Source organism: Narcine bancroftii, chromosome 1 (assembly GCF_036971445.1).
Source record: "Narcine bancroftii isolate sNarBan1 chromosome 1, sNarBan1.hap1, whole genome shotgun sequence".
In the NCBI taxonomy this organism is placed as follows: Eukaryota; Metazoa; Chordata; class Chondrichthyes; order Torpediniformes; family Narcinidae; genus Narcine; species Narcine bancroftii.
Genome location: NC_091469.1, coordinates 56,866,306 through 56,893,005, shown reverse-complemented (window position 1 = coordinate 56,893,005; position 26,700 = coordinate 56,866,306). Strand labels below are relative to the sequence as shown.

The following is a 26,700-nucleotide window of genomic DNA, read 5'->3' as shown; positions in this document are numbered from 1 at the left end:
ATTTCTGATGTAGATGGGTGTGGTGAAACCACTGTTGTGTATGTAAATGATACGACCTTCCATGTTTGACCCTGCTCTCAATGGCTGGCTCGTGACTCCACTCCTTTATCCACCCCCCCCAGCCATTGATGGCGACCAGCATCAACCCCACACACACGTAGGCTGTCGTGCCGCAACCCTGCCCCACAGTTCAAACCCTGGTCACTGTGAGCCATCAATACAAGGGATGCTGTCCAGCTCTTGCTAATAAAACCCTTCCGTTCCAGTAACTTCAGTCTTTGCATAATTGATCGTGCATCAATTTTATTAGCAAGATTTTGATTCTGCGGACCATGGACAAATACTTGATGCTGGACTGCCTTGTGATTGACCCGAGAGAACCCGAAGCAGCCGTCAAATTCGTGCTTTGGTGCTGCGGTTTTGAAAGATTCTCGCAGCCTCTGCAGCTGTGATCCAGGATGACGAAGACCAGCTCCATCTGCTATTTTCGTACATCGGGCACAGAATCTACTAGATGGTCCGGGACTGCCAGACATACGGAGAAGCCACGGAAACCCTAAAAGATCAATACAAGCTACAGGTGACTGAAGTCCATGCCTGGCACATACTCCACTTGCACAGGCAGCAACCTGGGAAACATTTAATGACTTTCTCGGGGCCCTGCAGGAGCTTGCGAGGGACTGCAACTGCTAGTCTGTGAGTGCAGAACAGCACATACAGCTGCTGATCAGAGATGTCTGTGTACCAGCCGTCCGCTCTGATTACGTGAGGCAGAGGCTACTCGAACAGAAAAGACTGAGCCTACCCCAAATAATTGAAGTGGCAAATACTCTGGAAGTAGCCATCCACAGTGCAGAATCATTCTCCAGTCATAGGGGACACAGGCACCGCCATCTTGGGAGACGGGATCGCAAATCCCCTCCTGACCTGATCTGACCTCCGCAGCAGTTAGTGACCACCTGAAGTGCTACTTCTGGGGCATGGCAAGTATCTGAAGAAACGCTGTCCTGCCAAGGACTCAGTCTGCTCCAACTGCAGTTAGAAGGGACACTTCGAAAGTCTAAGCAAGCCCAGCAGCACATGTGTGAACAGGGGCTGCCATCTTTAATGCAGTCACTTCCGCTGCCATTTCTGGGGACCTGGAATGCTTAAGTGTGTGCATTACAGATCACCAACCACTTCCATCTCTTTTTTTACCCCCCACCTCTGGTGAGCGGTGACTGGGCTGCGTGCATGCCATGGAGGCCACATCTTATCGGACCGCCGACAACCGACTAAACTCCTCAGACAATGAACTGACACTGGCATTGGTAACCCTGGATCAATGCAAACCACACCAACTTTTCAGAGCCATGATGGGCATCCAGGTAAATGGCCAGCCCACTCCCTGCCTATTCGACAGTGGGAGCACTGTGTTTGGGTGAATGAAGCGCCCTGTTCAGCACTACTCCCTTGGGGTGCAGCCCAAGAGGGAAAGTGTCTCCCAATCCAAATCAGCCAAAGTTTGTGGCAGTTTTACTGTGATAATGACTCAGAGGCATGGTATACTGTGACGTCAAGCTCCTAGTATTGCCACAGCTCTGCGAACCAGTCTTACTGGGGTCAAACTTCCAGTGTAACTTGAAGAGCATCACCATGGAGTATGATGGGCCCCATCCTCCCCTCACAGTCTGTAACAAACTAGTTGTGGACTGTCCAACCCTCCCTCACCATGTGGTTGACCAATAGCCCCAAACCCAATCACCACAGCTGATGGGTGGGCAGCCTCTCCACACTCTGGACCTCCCCCCCACCCCCCTCCCCCCCCCAGATTGTAAGCTTGTTGCCACTAAAAGTCTGTGATTATAGTGACAGAGACAGGGCATTTATGTCCAAGGTGAGACACCTCCTTGCTGAAGGGCTGATAGAGTAGAGAACAAGCCCCTGGAGAGCCCAAGTCATTGTAGTGAAGAATGGGGAGGAACACCAGATGGTCATAGATTATTCCCAGACCATCAACAGGTTCACCCGACTTGACGCATACCCCCACCCCACATTTCCGACAAAGTGAATCAGATCACCAATACAGGGTATTCTTAACCATAGACCTTAAGTCTGTCTATTACCAGCTACCCATTTACCCCGAGGAATGACAGTACGCTGCTTTTGAGGTGGATGATTGACTACCACTCTGACTCCCTTTTGGAGTCACAAATAGGATGTCAGTTTTCCAAATGGAGATGGATCCGATGGATAAACACTGGTTGCAAGCCACTTTCCCATACCTTGATAACCTCACCATGACCAGCAGAACCATGATGGGAACCTCCAAAAATTCCTCCACACAGCAAAGTGCCTCAATTTGACACACAACACAGGGAAGTGTGTCTTTAGCACATGTTGCCTGGCTATACTAGGCTGAGTTGTGGAGAATGGAGCCATCAGCCTTGACCCTGAACACGTGCGCCCCTGTTAGAACTTCTTTACCCCCACCCCCGGCCTCGAGGCCCTGAAAAGTTGTCTGGAGCTTTTCTTTTATTACAGTCAGTGGGTTCTCAGCTTTGCGGAGAAGACCTATCCCCTCATCAGGGCCAGTTTTCCTCCAGTGGCAGAAGCTGGCGAGGCATTCGACCATATCAAAGCTGACATCACAAAGGCCATGATGACCACAGTGGATGAATCCATCCCATTCCAGTTGGAGAGTGATGCATCGGATTTTACCTTGGCTGCCACACTTAACCAGGCGGGCAGACCAGTGGTGTTTTCTTGTGCACCCTCTAAGGCCCCAAGATCCATCACTCCTCGATCGAGAAAAAGGCCCAGGCTATCGTTGAAGTGGATCAGTACTGGAGGCATTACTTCACTGGTAAGCATTTTACCATGCTGACTGACCAACGGGCAGTCACCTTCGTGTTCAACAACCATCAATGGGGTAAAATCAGAAACTACAAAATCTTGAGGTGGACAATCAAGCTCTCCACCTACAATTATGACATACTTTACCGGCCCAGAAAGCTCAACGAGCCCCCTGACTCCCTGTCTCAAGGGAACTGTGCAATGCACTGATGGACTGGTTACAGGCACTGCATGACGGCCTCTGCCACCCTGGGATCATCCTTTTTTTTTCATCGTGCAGACTTGGCAATTTTTGGTCAGTGTCCTGATACCCTCAATGGAGTAGGAGAATTTTGGGCTTTGATGGAGTGCAAACAGTGCTTCTACCAGCCCAACAGGTCACACCTGACCAAGGCTACTCACCCAAAGGACTTCAAAAGACCCCGGCCCTCCATGAACAGCAATGTGTACTTCATCACGATCATCAATGAGTACTTGGGGTTGTCCTTTGCCATCCCCTGCCTGGACATGACCACATTTACTGTCATAAAGACTCTGTACAACCTGTTCACCATTTTCAGATACACCTGCTATATTCACAGCAATAGGGGTTTATCCTTCATGAGCGACGAGATGCATCAATATTTCCTGTCCAAGAGCATTGGCTTTAGCCGGACCACCAGCTATAACCCCAAAGGGAATTGCCAGGTGGAGTGGGAGAACAGCACAGCCTGGAAGACTACTACTGGCCTCAAGTCAAAAGTGCTCCCCATTCCTCACTGCCAAGAAGTCCTCAGGGGCCCTCCATACTATTCCAGTCCTTCTTGTGTATGGCCACCAACGAAACGCCTCCTGAGAAACTCTTTACATTCCCCAGGAGATCAATATCAGGAACTACCTTATGCACCTGGCTGCTATTCCCCGGACTTGTGCTACTTTTCAAGCACATGCGGACCCATGAGTCTGACCTTCTGGTTGAGAGGGTTCAGCTGCTCCATGCTAACCCACAGTACACCTACATGGCATTCCCGGACAGATGCGAGGACACAGTATCCACCTGGCACATGCAGGAGCATCTGGACCTCCCCCCTTCCCTCCCATTTCCCCCCCCCCCCCCCAATTCCGCCAACAGGTACATTTCCCTCACCCAGCTCTTCAGGGCCTCAGATGCCAACCCATCAGTCAACACACATGCTCCCATCACCCCCTCCCCCCCACCACCGGCTCAACCAAGCACCCTACTGAGCCAGCTGAGATAGAGTAGCCACAGCCAACAGACCCCTGGCTGGTCAATGCTGGTCACATTGTCAAAGAAGGCTGCTGGACAGACTGAACTTGTAAGAGCACCTGAATGCACCACACCTCGATACCTTTTTAAAAAGAGGGGATGTATGTGGTGAAACTCTATTGTGTATATAAATAACATGACCTTTTATGTTTGACCCTGCTCTCACTGGCTGCCTCGTGACTCGTCCCCTTTATTCCCCATAAAGGCTGTCCTGTCACAACCCTGCCCCCAGTTCAAGCCAGGTCAGTGTGAGCCAGCAACACAAGGGATGCTGTCCATCTCTTGCTAATAAAATCCTCCAGTTCCAGAAACCTCCCATCTTTGTCTAATTGATCGTGCATCAGTGGGTTAAGTACATAAATTCTGACCTTTAACCTTGCACTAATGGAGTATTATTTGTTCCTAGCTTCTGCTGCCAGGGGTTGAATTGCAGCAAGATCTAAAGGTGGTTTTTAAGCTAATCTGTTGCATTAAAAGGTCAACTTCCAGTTTTGGAAACATTTGTGGAATGTGGTAAACTGACCACATCTTGACTCAAAAATAAAATGGGACAGCCAATTGGTCACAAAAGTGGATGCCCTAGTAGTCAAAATGACTACTCTTGATTTTTCTATAACTGGCCAACTGCATTCTACAAATTTTTGCACAATATTACAGTTATAATTTTAGATGGTTTTTTCCCAAATGCCTCAATTTGGTTATTGTTCTTAAATATCTAAACTTGGTGTGGGTTGTAAATCACCCTTGATCTATCCAAGAACTTTGAATCCTTAACTCTAATTTCATCCAAAAGCTATTTACAGAATCCACAGGTTTTTCATTACCTGTATTTAAAAATTTTTGACCATACATGCAATCAAGTACAAAGTTAGAGTAAAAGTACCAAAGTAAACCCAATATTTGCTTCATGATGGTTCTAGCCCAATCTCCCCAACACCCACCCACCCAAGAAAAATGTTAGATATAGAAGAAAAAGGAAAAGAAAAGTAAAAGCAGAATGCATCGCCAAAAAGTGCCACACTCCATAGATCATAATTTTATATTCTATTTAATTTCTCTTTGGAGAGGATCAACGCAGATGACGAGGGCTAGGAAGAACACAACTAAAAATTTACACTTGTTTTGTAAATATGGACACCCAATTTTTTTTTTTTAAATATTGTACTCATTTCTTAAGTTCTAGGTAATCTTCTCTGGGGGGTGGGGGGGGGGGGGGAGATTCAGCTATGCATTTCTGCATTCCAACATGCCATACCTAGATGTGAATCAGACTTCCAAGTAACTGCTATACATTTTCTGGCCATTGTTTTATGTTTGGCTAGTTTCAATTTGGGTCTTGTCCCTATAATATTCCCCGATTTATTAAAAAAATAAATAAATAAAAATAAAAATTAAAATTAAAAAAAAAATATATATATATATATAATTATGGCTTTTGTGGAAATTGAATTCCTGTAATCTGTCCCTAAGAAATTTCCTAAATCTACCAAAAAAAGTCTCACTTTAAAATATGACCAAGTTGAATGTAGGAGGTTCCAATCACCTTGCCACATCTTAAACATTGGTCTGATTTTAATTTATTTCATTTTTGTGGCATGAGACATAACTGATGTGAAAAAGATTGTATTGTACTAATCTATATCTTGTATTTATCATGTTATCATATTATCCTGACATAATTCAGACCAGTTTTGCTTGCTAATTCTTACATTTAAGTCTGATTCCCATCTCTGTCTGGACTTGTGAACCCCCTGTTTTACTCTGATGCATTAACAATTGACACTTTTTTTTTTAAATGGGTTGTACTGATGATGTAGTGAACATGTCCTCCCATTAGAATGACACTTGCTTTTGTTTCCAGTTCCAGGCATATCAAATCATAATGCCTTTTTCTGTATTTGGTCCTGGAAAGCACTTTGATGAAATGTCACTTTCTTTCCCACAAAAGGCTGTGGTGGGTGGAGTTTATGAATGTGGAAATAAACTATTCAATCTATCTACCAGCCTCCTTTCCCTATTTTAACATGTTTTGTAGAAGAATGTAATGAGACTTTATCAAGTGAAAATATTTTGCATTCAAACATGATGTAAATTACAAGCTCAACTGGAATATTTAAATGCCTTTCATCCCATGATCTGGAAAATGAAATTTGAATAGTCCTCCATAGATTTTTATTTTACAAACCAGTAGTTAGCATAATTAACTTGATTGCTGAGTACTTGAATCATCGTCACTTTAATCATCCCATGATATTGTATTAATTTGGATTCTATTTTCTTAAGCTAAGAAAACGTGTAGTAGTTCTGACTTTACATGCCTTGATGGACATTGTGTGGCTGGAAGGTGGCAATGTGATGGAGATGCTGACTGCGAAGATGGATCAGATGAAAGTCCAGAAGTGTGCCGTAAGTATTCAGCATCAGGATTGAGCTTGGTCTAATATTTTTTAAACTACAAGATTAGAGGATGTATTCTTAATCAAATCTTGTACTATGAAGTTGGCTCGACTTCAGGCTATCAGACCTGAAAAGGGAACTGCGTAGGATGTTTCTGCTCCAATATGAGCCATGTACAGTTTTAATTGAGAAATTTTGGAAGTAGTAGCATGTAGTAATGAATGTTGGACCATTAACTTGTATACCTAGCTTTTGAGCATTTGTGATCATATTATTAAGGAAAATGTATCCATGTTCTAATGGAGCTGCTGGCAACTAGCTTCTAAGAACAAGGACCAGGGTTCAGGAAGCCCTCTGGTGCCAACTGCTTCCTAGTGCTTTAGCAATTTGGAACAAAGGGTCTGAATCCCTAAAGCATTGGAAAGCAGTTGGCACCAGAAGCCTCCCATCTCCATATCAAATAGAATGTGTAGATCTCTTGATTCACTTCCACCCATGCATGGAGGAAATATGATGTACTGCAGTCCTCAAAATTTTTGAGCACTGCCGATTAAAAATAAGAACTTGGTGATGGTGGAAATCTGAAATAAAAACTATGCTAGAAACCCTTGGCTTGTTGGGCAGCATCTGGAAAAAGTTAACTTTCCAAGTTTTGAAATGGTGACATGTAGCCTTTCATCTTCATGCAGGTTTCAATCTGACTTCTGCTGTTTGTATTGTTTTCATGTCCATACAAGTTGCCCCTGGTGTAGATGAATGGTTATATATGGAAAGGGAAATAAGAATGTGTGAAGTAGGTTGAGGGTAAATGAAAAGATCATGGTTAGCATGGGCTGAAGGACTCATTTCCAAAGTAGTCAGTCTGACTGTAAAGGATCCTATACATGACAGGTTGAGCTTCTCTGAAGATATCATTGATAAGGTCTATCAATAACTCCAAAGGTATAGAGTGAGGAACTTTAGGCTTTATTCTACTTTAGACTTGTAGCTGGCCCGATCCCATGTGCTCAACTGAGGACCTCCTTCTGAGGTCAACCTTTATTCCAGGGTCACAAGGGGAGGAGTTACCAGGGAGCGAATCACTAGTGGGGGGTGGGGGGGGGGGGGTGGAGAGAGACAGGCCAGCTATCCTTTGACAGTCACATGTTCGTATCACCACAACCACCTGTGCCAAATGTTTCTAGTATCTTTTTGTATTGAGCATTTGATTGTACCAAATTATCCTTCCTAATTTGGCCTTTTTTTTTTCTCTATTAACCTTCAGATCTGAGAACCTGCCATGTCAATGAAATCAGCTGCAGTCCTGGTTTGACTCAGTGTATTCCTGTGTCCTGGAGATGTGATGGTGAACGAGATTGTGATAATGGTGGAGATGAAGAAAACTGTGGTAGGTTCCTATGACACTGCAGGTCTTTGTCATGTGTTGTCTCTTTAGGTGGTCTGAAGTATTAAACACCAGTCCATTTGATTTAAAATACCTGTTCATCGGCTGACATAGCAGTGCTATTGCCTCACTCCTTTCAAAATGAGTTAATTAAGAGTAAGATGCATGAAAATAAGAGGAAAGGGTGTAATGGAATTGCTATTTTTGTAGCATGTGTGGTTTGTATGATACAAAACATTTGCTTTTTGGTGTAAAGCAGAAGTTGCTCCCGGTCATTTAAATGATGGTACTGAACACTGGACAAATAACAATTATCAATTGACTGCTTTATTATGGTTTCCATTGAAAGCTTTTGCCAAGTTCTGCTTGGAAGCAGATTAATGACTGTAGTCAATTATAAAGTCAATAATTTGTGGGCAATTTATTTGATTGTGCAATGGTGAACTACTTCATTCTGATATCCTGCCCATAAAGTTTGGGGGGAGATTCTTAAACTTACCTGGATTTAAAAATTGTAGCATTAGAATCTCTGCATAAAATCAAATAAGGCCTAGTCTTTAACAAAGCAGAGTTTTTGCCTTGATTATTGGGTATAAAGCCTTTATAGTCTGAGACCTCGCTACTGTTGGACTTCTATAATGGATCGAAAGGCCAACAAAATGGGTCTTCTAAATAGCTCTAGTTTGGGCAGCAAAAATTGCTTGCATGTGCCACACATACTAGTGGTTGTTAGTGTGTTGCCTCAAGAAGGAAGATGGTAGGAAGACTGTTCTGTTGTACCTCTGCTCTGGCACACTTAATCTTTCAGAAATATCAATTTTCTGTGGGGGGGGAGCTTGCCACGTGATGACGTGGGGTTAGACTGTGAATCCCTTCTCTCTCTAAAGTTTAAAGAGTTAATAAAGATTTTTTTTTAAAACTTGTCAGAAGATCAAATAAATAACACAAGATGTCACCAAAGAAAGAAAAAAAAAACAGCTGTCACTACACAAGAAACTAAACAAGAAAAAGAGACAGATAAGGAAGAGAGGCCTATCTTGAAGGATCCTGGAGCTGTCTGGAAGGTTGGAGCGCCTGGAGCCTGGGAGACCTTGGCATTGCTGTACAAGGTCTCCCCCTTCAAAGGCTGCCTGCAACTCCTCACACATGCACAGAGCACAAAAGAGGAAATTTTTTTAAAAAAAAAGAAGCTGTCAGCTCCACTGATCAGGATGAAGACCAAGAATGAGTGACGCTTGAAATTGGAGATAATACTGAATGATTATACAGAGCTGGGGGAAAGGAATTTTTTTTTTTAAAAAAAAGAGATTATTGGGGAGGAAAGTTTTGACCTGAAGGATCTATAAATAAGTAAAAATTTGTGAATAGTTAAGATTATTTGTAAAGTAATAGAGACAGTACAGTAATTTGAGAGAGTTAGTTGGGAGTAATGAACTAACTTCTGCAGAATCATGAGTGCTGGTGTTGCTTCGACAGCAACTCATATAGACCAGTGTTTTAAAGATGTAATTTTAATAACGTACGAATTGGAGGGTGTAACGTGGGATTCATTAGGGGTATCCTATATGGACAACTGGTCCCGCCTCCCGACCCTCTGTCCCCTCACACCCCCCCCCCCCCCGGGGTCTGTATATAACCCTGGCTTCCCGCCTAAACCCTGAAGCCTGTTCATGAACCCTACCTGTGTTGTCAGCTAATAAGTGTTAGTTCTCCCTTCAGTTGTGTGTGAGCTTTTATCTATACTACAATTTTATTAGCTTACAAACCAGGATGAAGGCATTGTTCAAGCCCAGTATGCTGTTAATAAACCCCCAGTCCCCTGCCGCAGCTGAGGAGTTTGCATGTCGGCTAGACTGCTTCCAGGCCTACCTGAATGCGACCAGGGATGTCTTCCACAGATGAGCGCTGGAGGTCGGCACTCATCTCAAGGGTATGCAGTCATCCAAGATTGCCTGACATACGAGTCTGCCATTGAGGAGCTGAAGGCCCATTGCATGAAGGCCCTGAACAAGGTCCTAGCGAGGTACTGGCTCACCCTATGCTGTCAATGGCCTGGAGAGTTGATTGACGACTACCTGCTGGATCTGTGGTCGCTGGCTAAAAAGTACAGGTGTGAGGTCACTTTGGACCACGTCTGGGAAGATGAAAAGATGAGCTATGTGAGGCAGTGACTGCTCGAGTCAGGAAGGAAGGACCTTGCTAGCCACGTTGAGCTGGCAAATCTCAAGAATGACTACCTTGAGGCCAGCGAACCTGCACTCTCGAGTGAGCACCTTCAAGGACCAGCTGCTCCAGCTACAGCGGCCTCTGCTTTAACAGCTGCTGCTTCCAGAGCCTGGGAGTATTATTTCAGTGGCAAGGGACAGCACCCCTGTGCCTGCTGCCCGGCCAAAGACTCTGCATGCTCTAGCTGTAGGAAGGGACATTGGGTCTGCAAAGGGCAGACCCTCTCCCTCAGAACAGGGGGCCCTCAAAATCAGAACCCATGCAGCCTCTCCACGCTGATCATCGACGTGCCCCTCCCCCCCGCCCCTGTTCCCAAACCTGTCAGCCGACTGTAAGCCCATCACCAAGAGCAGGAGGTACAGCGTGGCAGACAGTTTATAAAGACTGAGACCCCCGTGCTTGTGGGAGGAGGTGGATCAACAAACTCAGCACCAGCCCATGGAGAGTGCAAGTGGTGATAGTAAAAGGGGAAAACCAGTCCAGGTTAGTGATTGACTATAGCCAAACATTTAGCAGATACACATTCCTGGACGTATACCCCTTCCCTTGCATTTCAGATATGGTGAACAATATCGTACAGTATTGGGTATCTTCAACCATCGACCTGAAAGCTGACTCTCATCAGCTGCTAATCCATTTCAAGGACTGCCCTGTACACAGCATTTGAGGCTAAAGGACAATTTTATCAGTTCTGGAGGGTCCATTTTGGAATTACCAATGGGGACCCTATTTTCCAGCGGTGGATGGACAGGATGATGGATGAGTTTGGGTTGAAGACTACCTTTCCCCCACCTCAACAATATCCCCATCTGTGGCCACACCATGGAAAACCATGATGCCAATCTCCAGAGCATTCTCCACGCAGCAAAAGCCCTGAATCTCACCTACAATTCTGACAAATGTGTATTCAGGACTACATGACTGGCTATCCTTGGCTATGTGGTGGAGAACTACATGACTTGGCTATGTGGTGATGGGATACGCCCCCTGTTAGAGCTTCCCTTTCCTGGAACCACAAACGGTTTGAGGAGATGCCTGGGGTTTGTCTCTTATTACACCCAGTGGGTCCCTCAATATGCCGACAAGGTTCATCCCCTCTTAAAGGCCACCACTTTCCCCCCATTCAGCCGAAGCCCAGACGGGTTTTAATTACCTCTGATGTTGCATTGCAAAAGCCACCATGCATGTGGGAGACAAGAATGTACCTTTCCAAGTGGAAAGTGACCCTTTAGACATAGCCCTGGCTGCTACTCTCAATTAGGCAGGCAAGCAGGCAAGTTGCCTTTTTCTCACGGACACTTCAAGGCCACGAGCTCTGGAACCTGTCTGTGGAATAGGAGGCTCAGGCCACTGTAAAAGCCATAAGGCACTGGAGGTACTACCTGTCTGGTAGAAGATTTACGCTCCTCATGGACCAGCACTCCGTCGCATTCATGTTCAGCAATGCCAAGAGGGGCAAAATCAAGAATGACAAAATTGCTAGGTGGAGGATCGAACTCTCAACCTACAGTTTTGACATTACCTACCGGCCAGGGGCCCTTAACGCCATCCAGATGTCTTGTCCAGGGGATGCTGTGCCTCTGCACACACTGGTCAACTGTGGATCATATACAAGCTCTTCCATCCAGAGGTCACTCACATGGCTCATTTTGTCAAGTCCCGCAATTTGCCCTAATCGATTTTAAAAAATCATCAGGGAAATGACCAGGTCATGCCAGGGCTGTGCTGAGTGCAAGCCACACTTTTCTCACTCCACAAAAGCACACCTGATTTAATCATTCAGGCCCTTCGAACAGCTCAGTTTTTTTTTTAAGGGACCTCTCCCCTCCACGAACGGGAACACCTACTTTCTCTCGGTCATAGAGTACTCCTGCTTCCTGTGCCCAGACACATCCATCTTGTCTGTTAAGAAGGTCCCAGACTCTATTTTCACCTTGTTCTAGTATCCCGGCTATATTCATAGCCTCAGCCTTCATGAGTAACAAGCTGAATCAGTACCTGCTGGTGAGGGGCATCGCATCTAGCAAGACTACCAGTTACAACCCCCGGGTGAATGAGCAGATTGAAAAAGAACACCATGATCTGGAAGACTGTCAAACTTGCCCTGAAACAAAAAAAGACTTCCAGATTCGTGCTGGCAGGATGTCCTCCCCATCGCGCTCCACTCAATTCGGTCACTAGTCTGCATTGTGACCAATGCTACACCTCATGAGGTAATGTTCACATTCGACAGAAGGTTGGCATCAGGGACTACACTCCCAGCCTGGCTCACTGGTCCTGGTCCAGTCCTTTTTCAAGAAGCATGAGGAGAAGCAACCATGCCAACCCCACATATGCCAACATAGAGTACCTGGATGTCAGGAAGTACACAGTCTCCATAAGGGACCTGAAACCTGCTGGAACAGGGGATCTGTTGTCTCAGGTGCCCCACAAGCTACCAATCTTTTTCTCCCCACCCTCAGGGGACCTGGTTCAGGAGGAGAGTGAACCCACCCCCCCCCACCCCGACATCAAGCCAGAGCCCCAGCCCACTACCCTTTCATCACAGGTTGACCATGATACTCCAAGCACAAGGCCCCCTGGTGCTAAGGTGCTCCACTAGGATATCCGGACCGCTTGAATCTGTAAATAGTAATGTAAATATTTTTCCTCTGTGTCTATTACCGGCTTCTGATCCTTGTTCTTTTCATCCACAGACCCTTAATTCTGAAAGAAGGGGTGAATGTAATGAACAGGGATTCACTAGAGGTGTCCTGTACTAATGATTGGTCCCACCTCCTGGCCCCTCCCTTCAGGGGCTGTATGTAACACTGGTTTCCCGCCTGAACCCCTCTGAAGCCTGTTCATAAACCCTACCTGTGTTGTAACCTAATAAAAGTGTTAGTTCTCCATCTAGTAGAGTGTGAGCTTTTATCTATGCTACAATGGGGTGGGGGGGTGGTGTTGTTCTATCTTTTTGGGTTTTTTTTCTCAATACACCCAAATATGTCAAGAACATATAATATATTTCTTAATATTATTAGTGTTATAAAAATGGGAGGGATGGGAGTGGAAAGATGGATGGTTAGTAGATTTAGTAAAGAGATCTGATGGCTGGAAAACTAAATTTTATTAGTATTAATATTAATGGGGTACAGAATCAAATAAAGCAGAAAAAATATTAAAACAAAAATAGACATTGCCTTTTTACATTTGACAGAAAAAGAACACGAAAAATTAAAAAGAGATTGGGTAGGAACCATATTGGTATCTTCATTTTAATTGAAAAGCTAAAGGTACAGCAATATTGATGAATAAAAATTTACCACTGAAAAATACTGGACACAATTGTAGAGACAGCAGAAAGACGGTAAATTGTCTGATTTATTCAGAGCAATGGACTCTAATGGTTGTATATGCACCTAATGATGGTAAATTTGTACAAGATTTTTATGCAATTATTAAATGTTAAGGGAAAAATCATATTAGGAGATTTTAATTTTGAACCTAAACTGGAAAGGTCAGGTGATTAAAATGATGAAAAATAAAGTAGCTAAAATAACAATAGATTTAATGAAAGACATGGGGTTAGTGGATGTATGGAGAAGAATTCACTCAAGTGAAAGAGATTCTTTTTGGCATAAAACCTATTCACAAATAGATATCTTTTTAATTTCTACACAATTTTAATCTAGAGAGCAAAAGGTTGAATATCAAGCCTGAGTTCTATTTGATTATTCCCCTTTAATTTTATTAGAGGAAGAACAAAAGATAGGTTATAGATGGAGATTAAATACAATATTGCTGAAGAAAAAATTTTGCAACTTTCTAAGACAACAGATAAACAAGTAAGTTTATAAATTGGGATTCTATGAAGACATATCTAAGAGACCAAATAATATAAAAAGAGATAATGAAATTAGAGAAGGAACTACAAGTGCAAAAAAAATGAGAAAAGAATATTGTTAGAATTTTTTTTAAATTGAGACAATACAACAAAAACATTCAAAAAGGAAAGAGAGATATAATGAGATCATGACAAAAGTATTATGAACTGGGTGAAAGAGCTCATAAAGTATTAGTATGGCAATTAAAAACAGCAAGTTTCTAGAACAATAATTGCTACTAAGAAAAAATACTGGTCAAGTTGCTTATAAAACACAGGAAATGTATAATAATTTTAAGGAATTTTATGCCAAACTTTTTCAATCAAAATCTTTCGAAAGATGATAAAATAGAAGAAAACATGCGACAAGTTAAATTGCTTATGTGAGATGAAAAATTAGAATTGTCTAATACTTTTTCTGAAATAAAGTTTGAGGCCTTAATGACTTTACAGAATAATAAAGCACAAGATGAAGATGGTTTCCCACCAGAATTTTATAAAGTATTTAAGGAATTGTTAGTACCTGCAATAATGGGGGTATTAGATCAAATGAGAGGTACATGACCTATCAGAATCTTTCAAAACCATGTTAATAACAGTAATTCTGAAGAAAGGGAAAGCATGTCAACAACCTTCTTCATATAGACCTATATCACTACTGAATATGGATTGTAAAATTGTACCAAAGTTATTAGCTAAACAGTTAGATAATTTTTTTACCAAAATTAATAAATATGGATCAAACTCTTATTAAAAATAGAAGAGTTGCAAATAATATAGTTTAAAATTTTAAGTTTGATAAAGGTAGCACAAAATGAAAAGATATCAGCAGTAGCGGTCACATTAGATGCAGAGAAAGCATTTGATAGATTAGATTGGGATTTTTTAAAGTACATAATACATTTGGGATTCTAAATATTCTGTAAATTAGATAAAAGCATTATATGATCAGCCAAAAGCAAGTGGTTACAAATAGACAAATATCAAAACCTTTGTTAAAAAGATAATCTAGACAAGGTTGTCCATTGTCACCTTTTTTAATTTGCATTAGCAATAGAACTGTTGGTGGAAATAATTAGAAGTGATAAAGAAATTAAAGGATTTGATATAGGCAATAAAGAGCACAAAATTAGTTTGTTTGCGGATGATGTCATTGTATATTTAACAAAACCAGAATTACCATTGAATACGAGATTAATAAAATATGGATTTTTATCGGGTGATAAAGTTAATGTTGATAAAAGCAGGGTGATGCCTATGGTTGATACGAATTATTCACAATGTGAGAGATTAACAAAATTCAAGTGGCAAAAAGAAGCAATTAAATATTTAGGAATAAAAATTGATAGTAATTTATCTTAAATTATTTATATTGCTTACAGCTATTTGATTTTTTTTTAAAAAGATGTAAAGACCTACCAATAATGTTAATAAGATAGGTGAATTGTATTAAGAATAATACTTTTCCAAGAATACAATATTTATTTCAATAATTACCCATTCATGTGCCAGAAACATTTTTTTCGGAGTTTGAATAAAATTATATGAGAATTTATTTGAAAAGATAAAATGCCAAGAATTTGTCTTGAAATATTTAAATGGAAATTTGATCAAGGAGGACCAAGATTACTGAATTTTAAAAATTATTATAAAGCAGCTCAATTAAGATTATTGTCTTCCTCAAATGGGTGAGAAAACTGCTTGGGTTCAGATTGAAATGAATGAAATTAGAGAATCTATCCCAGAACAAATTTTGCATAAAGGAAAAATGGAAGTACCAATTTTAAAATATATTTTGAAAATATTGAATGGGATTCATATGGAGAGAGGGATTAATAAATATCAATTACCTAAAATGTTGTTAAAACAAAATCAACTAATTCCTTTCACTTTGAATAATTATTTATTTGATAATTGGTAGAGTAAAGGTATACAGAGGATAAAATATTTTTTAAGGATCTTTCTTTTTAATTTTTGAGCAATTAAAAGATAGATATATATAAAATAAGACAATTTTTGCATATTATCAACTAAAATCATATTTTTTTTAAAAATTGGGAACAAATTTGAGACTCCCAGAACAGTCAATTTGAATGTATAATAAGATGCATGTTTTACAAGAAATTTATTACTAATGTGTAAATAAAATTACAAGAAACTAAAAAAGATGTATACAAATAAATTACAATGGGAGAAAGATTTAACTATACAAATCCAAGAGGAAATATGGTCTCAACTGTGTCAAGAGAGTGTTAGAAATACAGTTGATGCTAGATATCAAATGGTTCAATATAATTTTCTTCATCAATTATATTATACTCCACATAAATTGAATGGATTAATTCTAATTATCCGGATAATGGTGTTCGAAGTAACAAGGAAATGGGAACCTTTTACGTTTGATGTGGTCCTGTATGAAAGTGGAACTACTTGAGTGCATTGTTAAGACAAGTTATGATGATAGTCACAGAAATGCTCCAAGAATATTTTTACTTGGGAATATATATGAAGAAATAAAATAGAATTTGGATAAATATCAAGAAAACTTTTTAAATATAGCTGTACCAACAGTAAAAAAATGTATAGCGGTAATGTGGAAAACTTAGAATTTGGTTTTAAAAAAAAATAAAATAAAAATAAACAGATGGCATATTGAAATGCAAAATTCTAGACCTTTAGAAAAATAATTACTTGTAGTTTATGGAATCGAATTGAAAACATAAAATTTTGGGACCATTTATAGATTTTATGAATAAAAGTCCATCCACATCCTTCCCTCTTAGTTAGTTTTTATACTTAAAAAAAAAAGTCAATGAATACTGTAATATGCTAGTAATATATATGTAAAGTTAGGTGTTCTTTCTTTTGAGAGGGAGGGAGGTTGGGGAGAAAATTTATTGTATCGTTCTGTATGGTTTAAGTTGCTGTATTATTTGATACAAATGATGAATAAAAATTTAAAAAAAAACTCAACCTAACTGCAACACAGAGGGGGGAAAAAAAATCAATTTTCTCATTGGTTGGCTAATTTGATCCTGGCTCCAACCTTCTCCAATCCCCTCCCCCTTTTTTTAAAAACAAAGCATAATTTATTGACTTAATATACCTTGAAGTAATTTAATGTTATCACATGGCAACCTTGCCTTTATAACCAAGCTCTTAAGTTGTTTGATATTGCAACTCTTTTTCAGGTGCCCTTACTTGTAGCGTCCAGGAATTCACTTGCTCCAGTGGTAGATGCATTTCCACAACATTTGTATGTAATGGTGAAGATGAGTGTGGTGACGGAAGCGATGAAAGAGATTGCACTCCACCCACCTGTGGCTCACATGAGTTTCAGTGCAATAATTCGGAGTGTATCCCATTTCAATGGGTATGCGACCATGACATTGACTGTGCTGATCATTCCGATGAATCTACAGAACATTGTGGTCACACCCTTCCTCCCCTGGTTAAATGCTCTGATGCTGAAATCCAATGTGATTCTGGTGAATGCATTCATCGCAGATGGTACTGTGATGGTGATCTTGACTGCAGAGATGCAAGTGATGAAATCGAATGTCGTAAGTTTTTTTTTAATTGGAACTTATTTTCACTCATTCTAAAACATTCAATTGTAAAGTACTTTACAGGTCCTATTTGCTCAAGTCTGATACATCAAAGTAGTTATTAGTTTTGACACTGTGTTGGGGAGGGATGGAGGGAGAAGAGAAATAAAACTGATTTGTCCAGATTTTTCCAGTCTGGAAAAAGAGCTACTCTCCTCCAAACTATTGGGAGGAAGAATGAAAATTGATCAAAGCAACTGACCTCAAACTGCAGGCAGAACCTGTGAGACTTGAAAGCAGCTTTTATAGTTGGGGTAAAAATGTGTAGGGATTTGAGGAAATTGATGTAAGATAACTAATTGTTTGAATCTAATGTTGGCCCCAACTTGTGATGGTGTGACCACCAGCCTACTGTACCTGCAGAAAGACCACCTAAGGGGCTGACTCCACCTGGCCAGCTCTCAATTAGCTGACCTGAATATAAACCTGAGTTGGCCCCTCCTGAGCCAGTTACATGGGGAGCCACCAAAGCTTGAACTGGTGTTCAGACTTTTACTGGAATAAACCCTGTTGTACAGTCTTTTGAGTTTTGTCCTTGCCTGCTGCCACCTCAGTGCACCACAATTTATTCCAGTAAAAAATTTTTAGAGACCATGGAGAAGTTTCTGATCATCGGGAGCCTGGAGATCGACCCCCCCCCCCCCCCCCCCCAACCAACAACACCCGGATACTGTAAGGTAAAACATCATGAGATGGGAATGTGTAGGGAGTTACCCTGTACAGGGCAGTAACAAGAAGGGGAGGTGTCCTTGTACTCCTGTTAGGTAAAACATCATGAGATGGGAATGTACAGGGCTGTAACAAGATGTGAATGCATCCTTGTACTTACAAGATAAGAGAGACATTGATGGATTGAGAGGCAGGAAGCTAGCAGGGAAAGGATAGCAACAGTTTTAGTCATTGGACAAGTAATGATATGATGATGTTCTAAGCACATATCCAAGGGTATAAAAAATCACCATTTTGCTGATAACGGCAGAATGCATTCTCCGACTAACATGGTTAGTCGCAAGTGTTACAATCCGGTAATAAAGAACAAAGAACCCTGATTTCGACTCAGCCTGGTGTTTGTCTCACTCATTCATGAACAAAGCAGACCTAACAATACCCAGGCACACTTTGAGATCTGGAAGCACACAATCTAGCCGATCATCCTAACACAAGCTGAGGTGATCAACACCAACCAGAAATTGCTCATGGTATTCCACACCAAGCTGGGCCCATGAGCTTTCCAGGCCATCAAGCCCTGCATGGACTACAAACCTGCAATGGTCGTCCTGGAGAGCATGTACAAGCCCCTGACAAGTGTGGTCTACACTCAGCATCAGGTCCCAGCAGCCAAGTGAGATGGCAGATTCTTATCTGGTGGGGGTCTGGATAAGTTAGCTTGCCTGTGCCTGGCTGAGACCGGGGTGACTGAAGGAAGTGGAGCGACTGATCCGGGAAGCCTGCTTGTGAGGGCTGTGCTTGAGGAGCGCCCAACAGAAGCTGCTAGAGGAAAACATTGCCTCACTTACCAGAATAATGGAGGTAGTTTGCTCCTTGGAGGTTGCAGCTCATCATGCAGAGGTCTTCGATTTCGCCAGCCTGGTAGATGCAAACGATCATTGTCGCTGATGGGTCCTACTTGGATGAAACTATCGCAGCCACTGGTGCAGCTCACCTTAAATACTGCAGGTCCCGATGTGGGCCAGACAGGCGATCCCACGAAGGCTGCCCAGTGAGGAACTCTCATCGCTCCTGATGTGGGAAGAAAGGTCAATTCACTAAGATGTGCCCTTCCAGACCCCTCTGGAGCACTTCAGCCCTCCACGACCAGCTGGGAGCCCTCCCAAACACCACCACGTGCGAGGACTGGGTGATGCCATTACTTGCCCCTGCCGCTTCCACCCTCCTCACTTACTTCACTTCTGGCCCAGCCATCCACCCGCAACACTGAGTGTGCTCACCCCGGGCACTGCCATCTTCCTCCAGATGACTTCTGCCCACACGGAAGATGTCACTTCCGCTCACTCTGATGATGTCACCTCCAGCTTCATTGCTGGTTTGGTTGTCTGACTGCTCAGCCACGAGTCCACTGGGTGCTGCCAGCTGGACCCCAACTGCTGCAATGCATGCACCACATCAATGGGATGACGTGGTCAACATGGGCGCATACCTGATCGCCCACCTGACGCACCCCATGCCCTGGAAGGAAGCCACTGGCCGCTACTCACCTCCTACATTGGGGAGCAGCGATGAGAACCCTGAGATGGTCCTAGTGTCCACTGCCTTTAAAAAGGGACATTTCCCATGGACTCGGGCACTCAATGATGGACATCGCTGTCAATGGGAAGATAACAAAATGCCTGTTCGATAGCAGTAGTACGGAGAGCTTCACGCACCCAAATGTGGCCTGGACACTAAAGCTTAAAATCTATCCCATGAACTTTTCCATGCCTTTCACTGTCCAGGACTGCTCATTCACGTCCCTCGGGCGCTGCTCTGTGGAATTGACAGTGTTCGGGGGGTGGGGGGGGAGGAGAAGAGGGGAAACATACAAAGGCTTCAAGCTCCTGGTTATGCCCAAGCTCTATGCCCCAGTCCTTTTAGGGCTGAACTTCCAGTGCCACCTCCAAAACCTTACCCTTGCCATGTTTGGATACCCAGCATTCATCCACAGTGATTGGGGGTCTGGCTTTGTAAGTGAGGAGCTGTACAAATACCTGGTAGCGTGAGGCATTGCGGCTAGTCACACAACTAGCTACAACCTGACTGGCAACAGGCAGGTGGAGCATGAAAACGGAGTGGTCTGGAAGATAGTCCTCCTAGCCCTGAGGTTTAAAGGCTGGTCCGTTGACTACTGGCAAGAGGCCCTCCCCGAGGCACTCCATGCCATTAGGTTGCTCTTGTGCATGGCTACAAACCAAACCCCTCATGAGCGCCTTTTCTCGTTCCCCAGGAAATCGGCAACTGGGGTCTCCCTCTCAGCTTGGCTCACATCTCCAGAACCGGTGCTCCTCAGCAAATACTTGCAGGCCCACAAGGCCAACCCACTGGTTGAGCATGTGCTCCTCCACACCAACCAGAACTGGCACAAGCAGGGGCCCCACCCCACCCAGCATTATGACTACCCAGCCCAACCTTTCCCACCATGGATACTCATGGCTCACCCAGGATCTGGGGGCTGACCTCCACCCTCCGCCCCTTTCAGAGTGTCCCACTCCTTGCAGACTACACCCACCCAGCCACCCACCCTCCAGACAGATGTACAGATGGGCATCACACTGACGCCCACCATGGTTACACTGGACCGAGCCAACCCTCTGGCAACCATGCCTTCACTGACCATGAGCCAACCCTGTGATGGTCCCAGAGACTCTGATGGCACTGTTTTACACACTACCCCCACCCAGGACAATTTTAAGAAGCGGGTGAATGTGGTGATATGACCACCCACCTACTGCAGGGGGCAATCTCTGTACCTGCAGGAAGACCACCCAAACGGCTAACTCCACCTGGCCAGCTGTCAATCAACTGACCTGAATATAAACCTGAGCCGGCCCCGCCTGAGCCGGCCCCGCCTGAGCCGGCCCCGCCTGAGCCGGCCCCGCCTGAGCCGGCCCCGCCTGAGCCGGCCCCGCCTGAGCCGGCCCCGCCTGAGCCGGCCCCGCCTGAGCCGGCCCCGCCTGAGCCGGCCCCGCCTGAGCCGGCCCCGCCTGAGCCGGCCCCGCCTGAGCCGGCCCCGCCTGAGCCGGCCCCGCCTGAGCCGGCCCCGCCTGAGCCGGCCCCGCCTGAGCCGGCCCCGCCTGAGCCGGCCCCGCCTGAGCCGGCCCCGCCTGAGCCGGCCCCGCCTGAGCCGGCCCCGCCTGAGCCGGCCCCGCCTGAGCCGGCCCCGCCTGAGCCGGCCCCGCCTGAGCCGGCCCCGCCTGAGCCGGCCCCGCCTGAGCCGGCCCCGCCTGAGCCGGCCCCGCCTGAGCCGGCCCCGCCTGAGCCGGCCCCGCCTGAGCCGGCCCCGCCTGAGCCGGCCCCGCCTGAGCCGGCCCCGCCTGAGCCGGCCCCGCCTGAGCCGGCCCCGCCTGAGCCGGCCCCGCCTGAGCCGGCCCCGCCTGAGCCGGCCCCGCCTGAGCCGGCCCCGCCTGAGCCGGCCCCGCCTGAGCCGGCCCCGCCTGAGCCGGCCCCGCCTGAGCCGGCCCCGCCTGAGCCGGCCCCGCCTGAGCCGGCCCCGCCTGAGCCGGCCCCGCCTGAGCCGGCCCCGCCTGAGCCGGCCCCGCCTGAGCCGGCCCCGCCTGAGCCGGCCCCGCCTGAGCCGGCCCCGCCTGAGCCGGCCCCGCCTGAGCCGGCCCCGCCTGAGCCGGCCCCGCCTGAGCCGGCCCCGCCTGAGCCGGCCCCGCCTGAGCCGGCCCCGCCTGAGCCGGCCCCGCCTGAGCCGGCCCCGCCTGAGCCGGCCCCGCCTGAGCCGGCCCCGCCTGAGCCGGCCCCGCCTGAGCCGGCCCCGCCTGAGCCGGCCCCGCCTGAGCCGGCCCCGCCTGAGCCGGCCCCTCCTGAGCCACCAAGGCTTGAACTGGTGTTCAGACTTTTGAGTTTTGAGCTTGCTTGCTGCTATCTTAGCGCACCACACTTGTCAAATCCATTTGTTTCATAACTGAACATCTGCACTAAAATCAGCATTTTTAATTTGAAATCATTTATTGTATCCCCTTGATTATTTTGTAAGCAAGATTCTGGGCTAATGAGCAAAAGCAGCAAGTTCAAGCTGCTTTGTTTTTTTTGAATACACAGGTTCACTGGGGAGGAGGGTGGGAGGAAAGGGCGGAACATGTGGAGCTTGACATCACTGCTCCCTTGCCAAATGCTCAGTAGCATTTGAAATAATTCTAAGATGTGAATAGTAGATGTCCTGTGGAATTTTCTGTACTCTAACTTCAATGTCATTAGCAATAAATGCCAGAATAGGTTAGGTTCTATTATCAAGAGCAGATTGTTGCTTTAAAAGTAGTTGGATGAAGGCCTAAATGTGGACAAGATTAACCAGCTATTCCATGAATCCTTTTGAGCAGCTTCCACTTGGTTTGCTTCTTAGCTAGGCAAATATAGCCAAGGTATCAGAAAGGAAATGTACTCCCTCCAATTTGCTTTTCTTTTTCTATAGCTCCACAGACTTGTCGACCAGACAACTTCAGATGTGGGGATGGCAACTGTATCCATGGAAGCAGACAATGTAATGGATTCAGAGACTGTCCTGATGGTACTGATGAACTTAACTGCAGGAATGGTCAGTAGGTAAATGATTTGATTGATTACAACAGTCAAATGGGGATTTAGCATCGCTTAATGTTCACCATTTGCAGTTTCAGATTGTACAGGACCAACCAACTTCCTGTGTCGCAGTGGAGAATGCATTGACATGACTCAAGTGTGTAATCAGCAGCAGAATTGCATGGACTGGAGTGATGAGCCCTTGAAAGAATGTGGTAAGTAATTTCAGGGCCGTAAAAGTACAACCAATTCTCCCTGCACTTGTTGCTTCATTTCAACTGGCAGTTTAAATAGAATATTTTGTAGGAAAACAAGTGCCAAATTCTTGTATATAATGGGCAGCACGGTTGGTGTAGTAGTTAGTATAACACTCTGTCAGTGCTCATGATCCCATGCTGTTTGTAAAGAGTTTATGTTCTCCCTGTGTCTGCATGGGTTTTCGTTGGGGACTCTGATTTCCTCCCACCATTCAAAACTTACCAGGGTGTAGGCTAATGGGGTTGCACAGACTCGTGAGCTAAAATAGCCTGTTATTGTGCTGTCTGTTTAAATTTAAATTTAAACGATGTATTTGTGTGATAGTACAGATTCTATCACCAATGTGTATATGTACAGATGGTAGTGTAGGATGACTGTGATTGGCTGAGAGTGTAGCCACACCTACTGGCAGGTCTTAAAGGATTGCTTCTCGCCAGAGCAGGTCATTCTGGACTGGTCGGCCTACTTGTGATATGCTCCAGTCTTTTAGTTAATAAAAGCCTTGGTTTGGATCAACAAGTCTTTGGTTTTTTTTGACGCGCTCTTCAATTTTATTAACTAAAAAGTTTTGAAGGGATGGAGCATAGGCTACGGTTGAAATGCCTCGACATCGACCCACAGTCAGCTACAGCCTCGAATGACTTTAAGCGCTGGGTGAGATGCTTCGAAACGTACTTGCAGCTCTCTGACCCTGCCATGAGAGAGGACAACCATCGACTACTAATATTGATGACTATGGTGTCCCCGAGAGTCTACCAGAGTGTCCAGGACACGACCACTTACACCGCAGCCATGAAGGTGCTGAAAGGGCTCTACGAGCGACTGGTGAACAGGATCTATGCTTGGTTCAAACTTGCTACAAGGAGGCAACAGCCCAGTGAGTCCTGTAGACTTTATATTCAAGCTCTAAGGGCAATAGGCAGGGACTGTGCCTGCACAGACAGAACTGCTGCGGAGACCACAGACGATCTCATTCGGGATGCCTATGTGGCCGGGGTTTGATCGAATGAGGTGAGGCAGCACCTGCTAGAGCACGGGGGAGAAAACCTAGAGGGCGTGATCCAGATCATAGAGACAATGGAGGCTGTGGTCTTAAGTATGGACACGTACTCTCAGGGCTGGACCCCACACTCTGATGTGAGAAGGATGCCCTCCCTCTACCCTACTACTGCCGCTACACTGCCTGATGCAACCCCAAAGTGTTACTTCTGCGGGAAGAACAAGCACAGCAGGTCCTAGTGCCCGGTGAGAAAAGCCAGGTGCCAGAAGTGCCTTAAAAACTGCCACTTTGCTGTAGTCTGTCACTCCAAAATGGCTGCCGTCAAACACAGTGCCTCATGTGAAGCCTAATCACCACTCTCCATTTCAAACACTTCCTCAGAGCTCTCATCCAATGAGAGTGAGGACACCACCGCGCGGCAGCGCCTGATGTCACTGGGCAGACGCCGAGTGGGGAAGGTACAACCCACCCTCGCCGCAATGACGTTCACCCTACCTTGCGAAGCAACATTCGACCAGGCCCCAGCCCTGACCTCAACGGCTGTCGCCGACCAGGAACCCGCCACCACCGAGGCAGCTGACCAGGTACCCGCAACTGCGACCGACGCTGCCAACCAGGGACCTGCCGCCGCCAACTGTCCGACTGATCGCCCCACCGCCAACAGCAAGCAGCGACCCCCAACACCCCCAGCAGGCTGCAGGCACCAACACCAACTCCTTGATGCTGTCTCTTCAGGCCCAACTGTTTGCGTGACATTATCTCGCAGGACTCCACTGTCCCCATTACAAGTCTCTACATCAATAACCCTTGACCAAGACTTCCCCCAACCCCTCACAAAAGCAATGGAACTGATTAAAGTGCATGGACATTATACCAATTGCTTATTTGACTCTGGGTCAACTGACAGTTTTATCCACCCAGACCTGGCCAGTCGTTGCGGACTGGCTATTCTCCCCACTGCACAGAGAATTTCATTGGCGACCAGATCGCACTCGACTGGGGTAAAGAGGTACTGCATAGCGACCCTGAAAGTCTAGGGCATCACATTCACAGACTTCAAACTATTAGTCCTTCCCCAATTGTGCGCCCCTGCACTGCTGGGACTGGATTTTCAGTGCGTTTCAAGCAGTTTCCCTGCACTTTGGGGGGCCTCAAGGTACACTTTCTGTCTGTAACCACTCCACCCCGGAAGCCTCCTGGCAGCGGCAGCCTGAGCCACCCGACCCCGTGCCTCAGGGCCTCACCTTAGTCCCTCCTCCCTCTGAGTTGCTCCGCCAGTGCTTTTCGCAAACCTCACCCCTGGCTGGAAGCCTGTGGCCACCAAAAGTCAGCAATATAGTTATGAACACGGGAAATTCATCACAAACGAAGTGTGTACACTGCTGGTCAAGGGCATTATTGAACCTAGCTTGAGTCCATGGAGGGCCCAGGTGGTGGTTGTTAAAAACGGGGAGAAGACGCGGATTGTGGTTGACTACAGCCAGACAATCAACCGCTTCACGCTTCTGGATGCGTGCCCCCTTCCACAGATCACTGATGTGGTGAATCAGATCACTCAATACAGTGTATTTTCCACCATTGACTTGCGTTCGGCCTATCATCAGCTCTCAGTCCGCTGAGAAGACCGGCCTTTGAAGTGAATGGGCAGCTATATCAATTCCTCAGGGTACCCTTTGGGGTCACAAATGGCGTTGCGGTCTTCCAGTGGGAAATGGACTGGATGGTGGACCAGAACGGGCTGACTGCTACTTTTCTGTATCTGGACAATGTCACCATATGCGGCCATGACACGGAGGATCATGATGCCAACCTTGAGAAATATTTTCAGACTGCAACTCGGCTGAACTTGACCTACAATTTCGACAAGTGTGTCTTCCAGACCACTCGGCTCTTAATTCTGGGTTGTGTGGTGGAGAACGGGGTGGTCATGACGGACCCTGACTGCATGCGTCCCCTCATGGACGCCCCCCCCCCCCCCCCCCCCACATCCAGAAGGCACTCAGATGCTGCCTGGGCTTTTTCTCCTACTATGCCCAATGGGTTCCACGCTATGCCGATAAGGAACGGCCACTCATCAAGACCACCTCCTTCCCCCTGTCAACCGAAGCCAGAGCAGCCTTCGACCGCATCAAATCGGACATCACTGCTGCAACGCTGCATGCCATCGACGATTCCATTCCAAGTCGAGAGCGATGCGTCCGACTTTGTACTGGCAGCCACTTTGAACCAGGCTGGCCAGCCGGTTGCCGCCTTCTCCAGAACCCTCCAGGGTCCTGAGAGCTGACTCTCCTCTTTGGAGAAGGAGGCCATAGTCGAAGCAGTACATCATTGGAGACACTACATCACTGGCAGGCACTTTACGCAGCTGACCGACCAACGTGCAGTCTCCTTCATGTTTGGCAAAACCCAGTGAGGTAAGATCAAGAATGACAAAATCGCCAGGTGGAGAATCGAGCTCTCTACCTTTAATTATGAAATATTGTATTGACCTGGTAAACTCAATGACCCGCCAGATGCACTCTCCAGGGGGACTTGTGCCAACATCCAACTGGACAAGCTGCAGAGACTCCACAAGGAGCTCTGTCATCCAGGGGTCACTAGGTTCGCGCACTTTGTCAAAGC

The 26,700-nt window shown here is 45.6% G+C and overlaps 1 protein-coding gene across 4 annotated transcripts in view; it reads left to right on the top strand.

The window, feature by feature from the left end:
• vldlr (very low density lipoprotein receptor) overlaps positions 1-26,700 on the top strand; it is a 58,388-nt gene that overhangs the window by 18,704 nt on the left and 12,984 nt on the right. For all 4 annotated transcript variants that reach the window (XM_069927466.1, XM_069927456.1, XM_069927482.1 and 1 more), the window contains 5 exons: positions 6,386-6,508; positions 7,764-7,886; positions 17,166-17,537; positions 22,714-22,836; positions 22,913-23,035. In XM_069927466.1, coding sequence (XP_069783567.1) covers positions 6,386-6,508; positions 7,764-7,886; positions 17,166-17,537; positions 22,714-22,836; positions 22,913-23,035 — 864 coding nt within the window. The remainder of the gene's footprint in view (positions 1-6,385; positions 6,509-7,763; positions 7,887-17,165; positions 17,538-22,713; positions 22,837-22,912; positions 23,036-26,700) is intronic.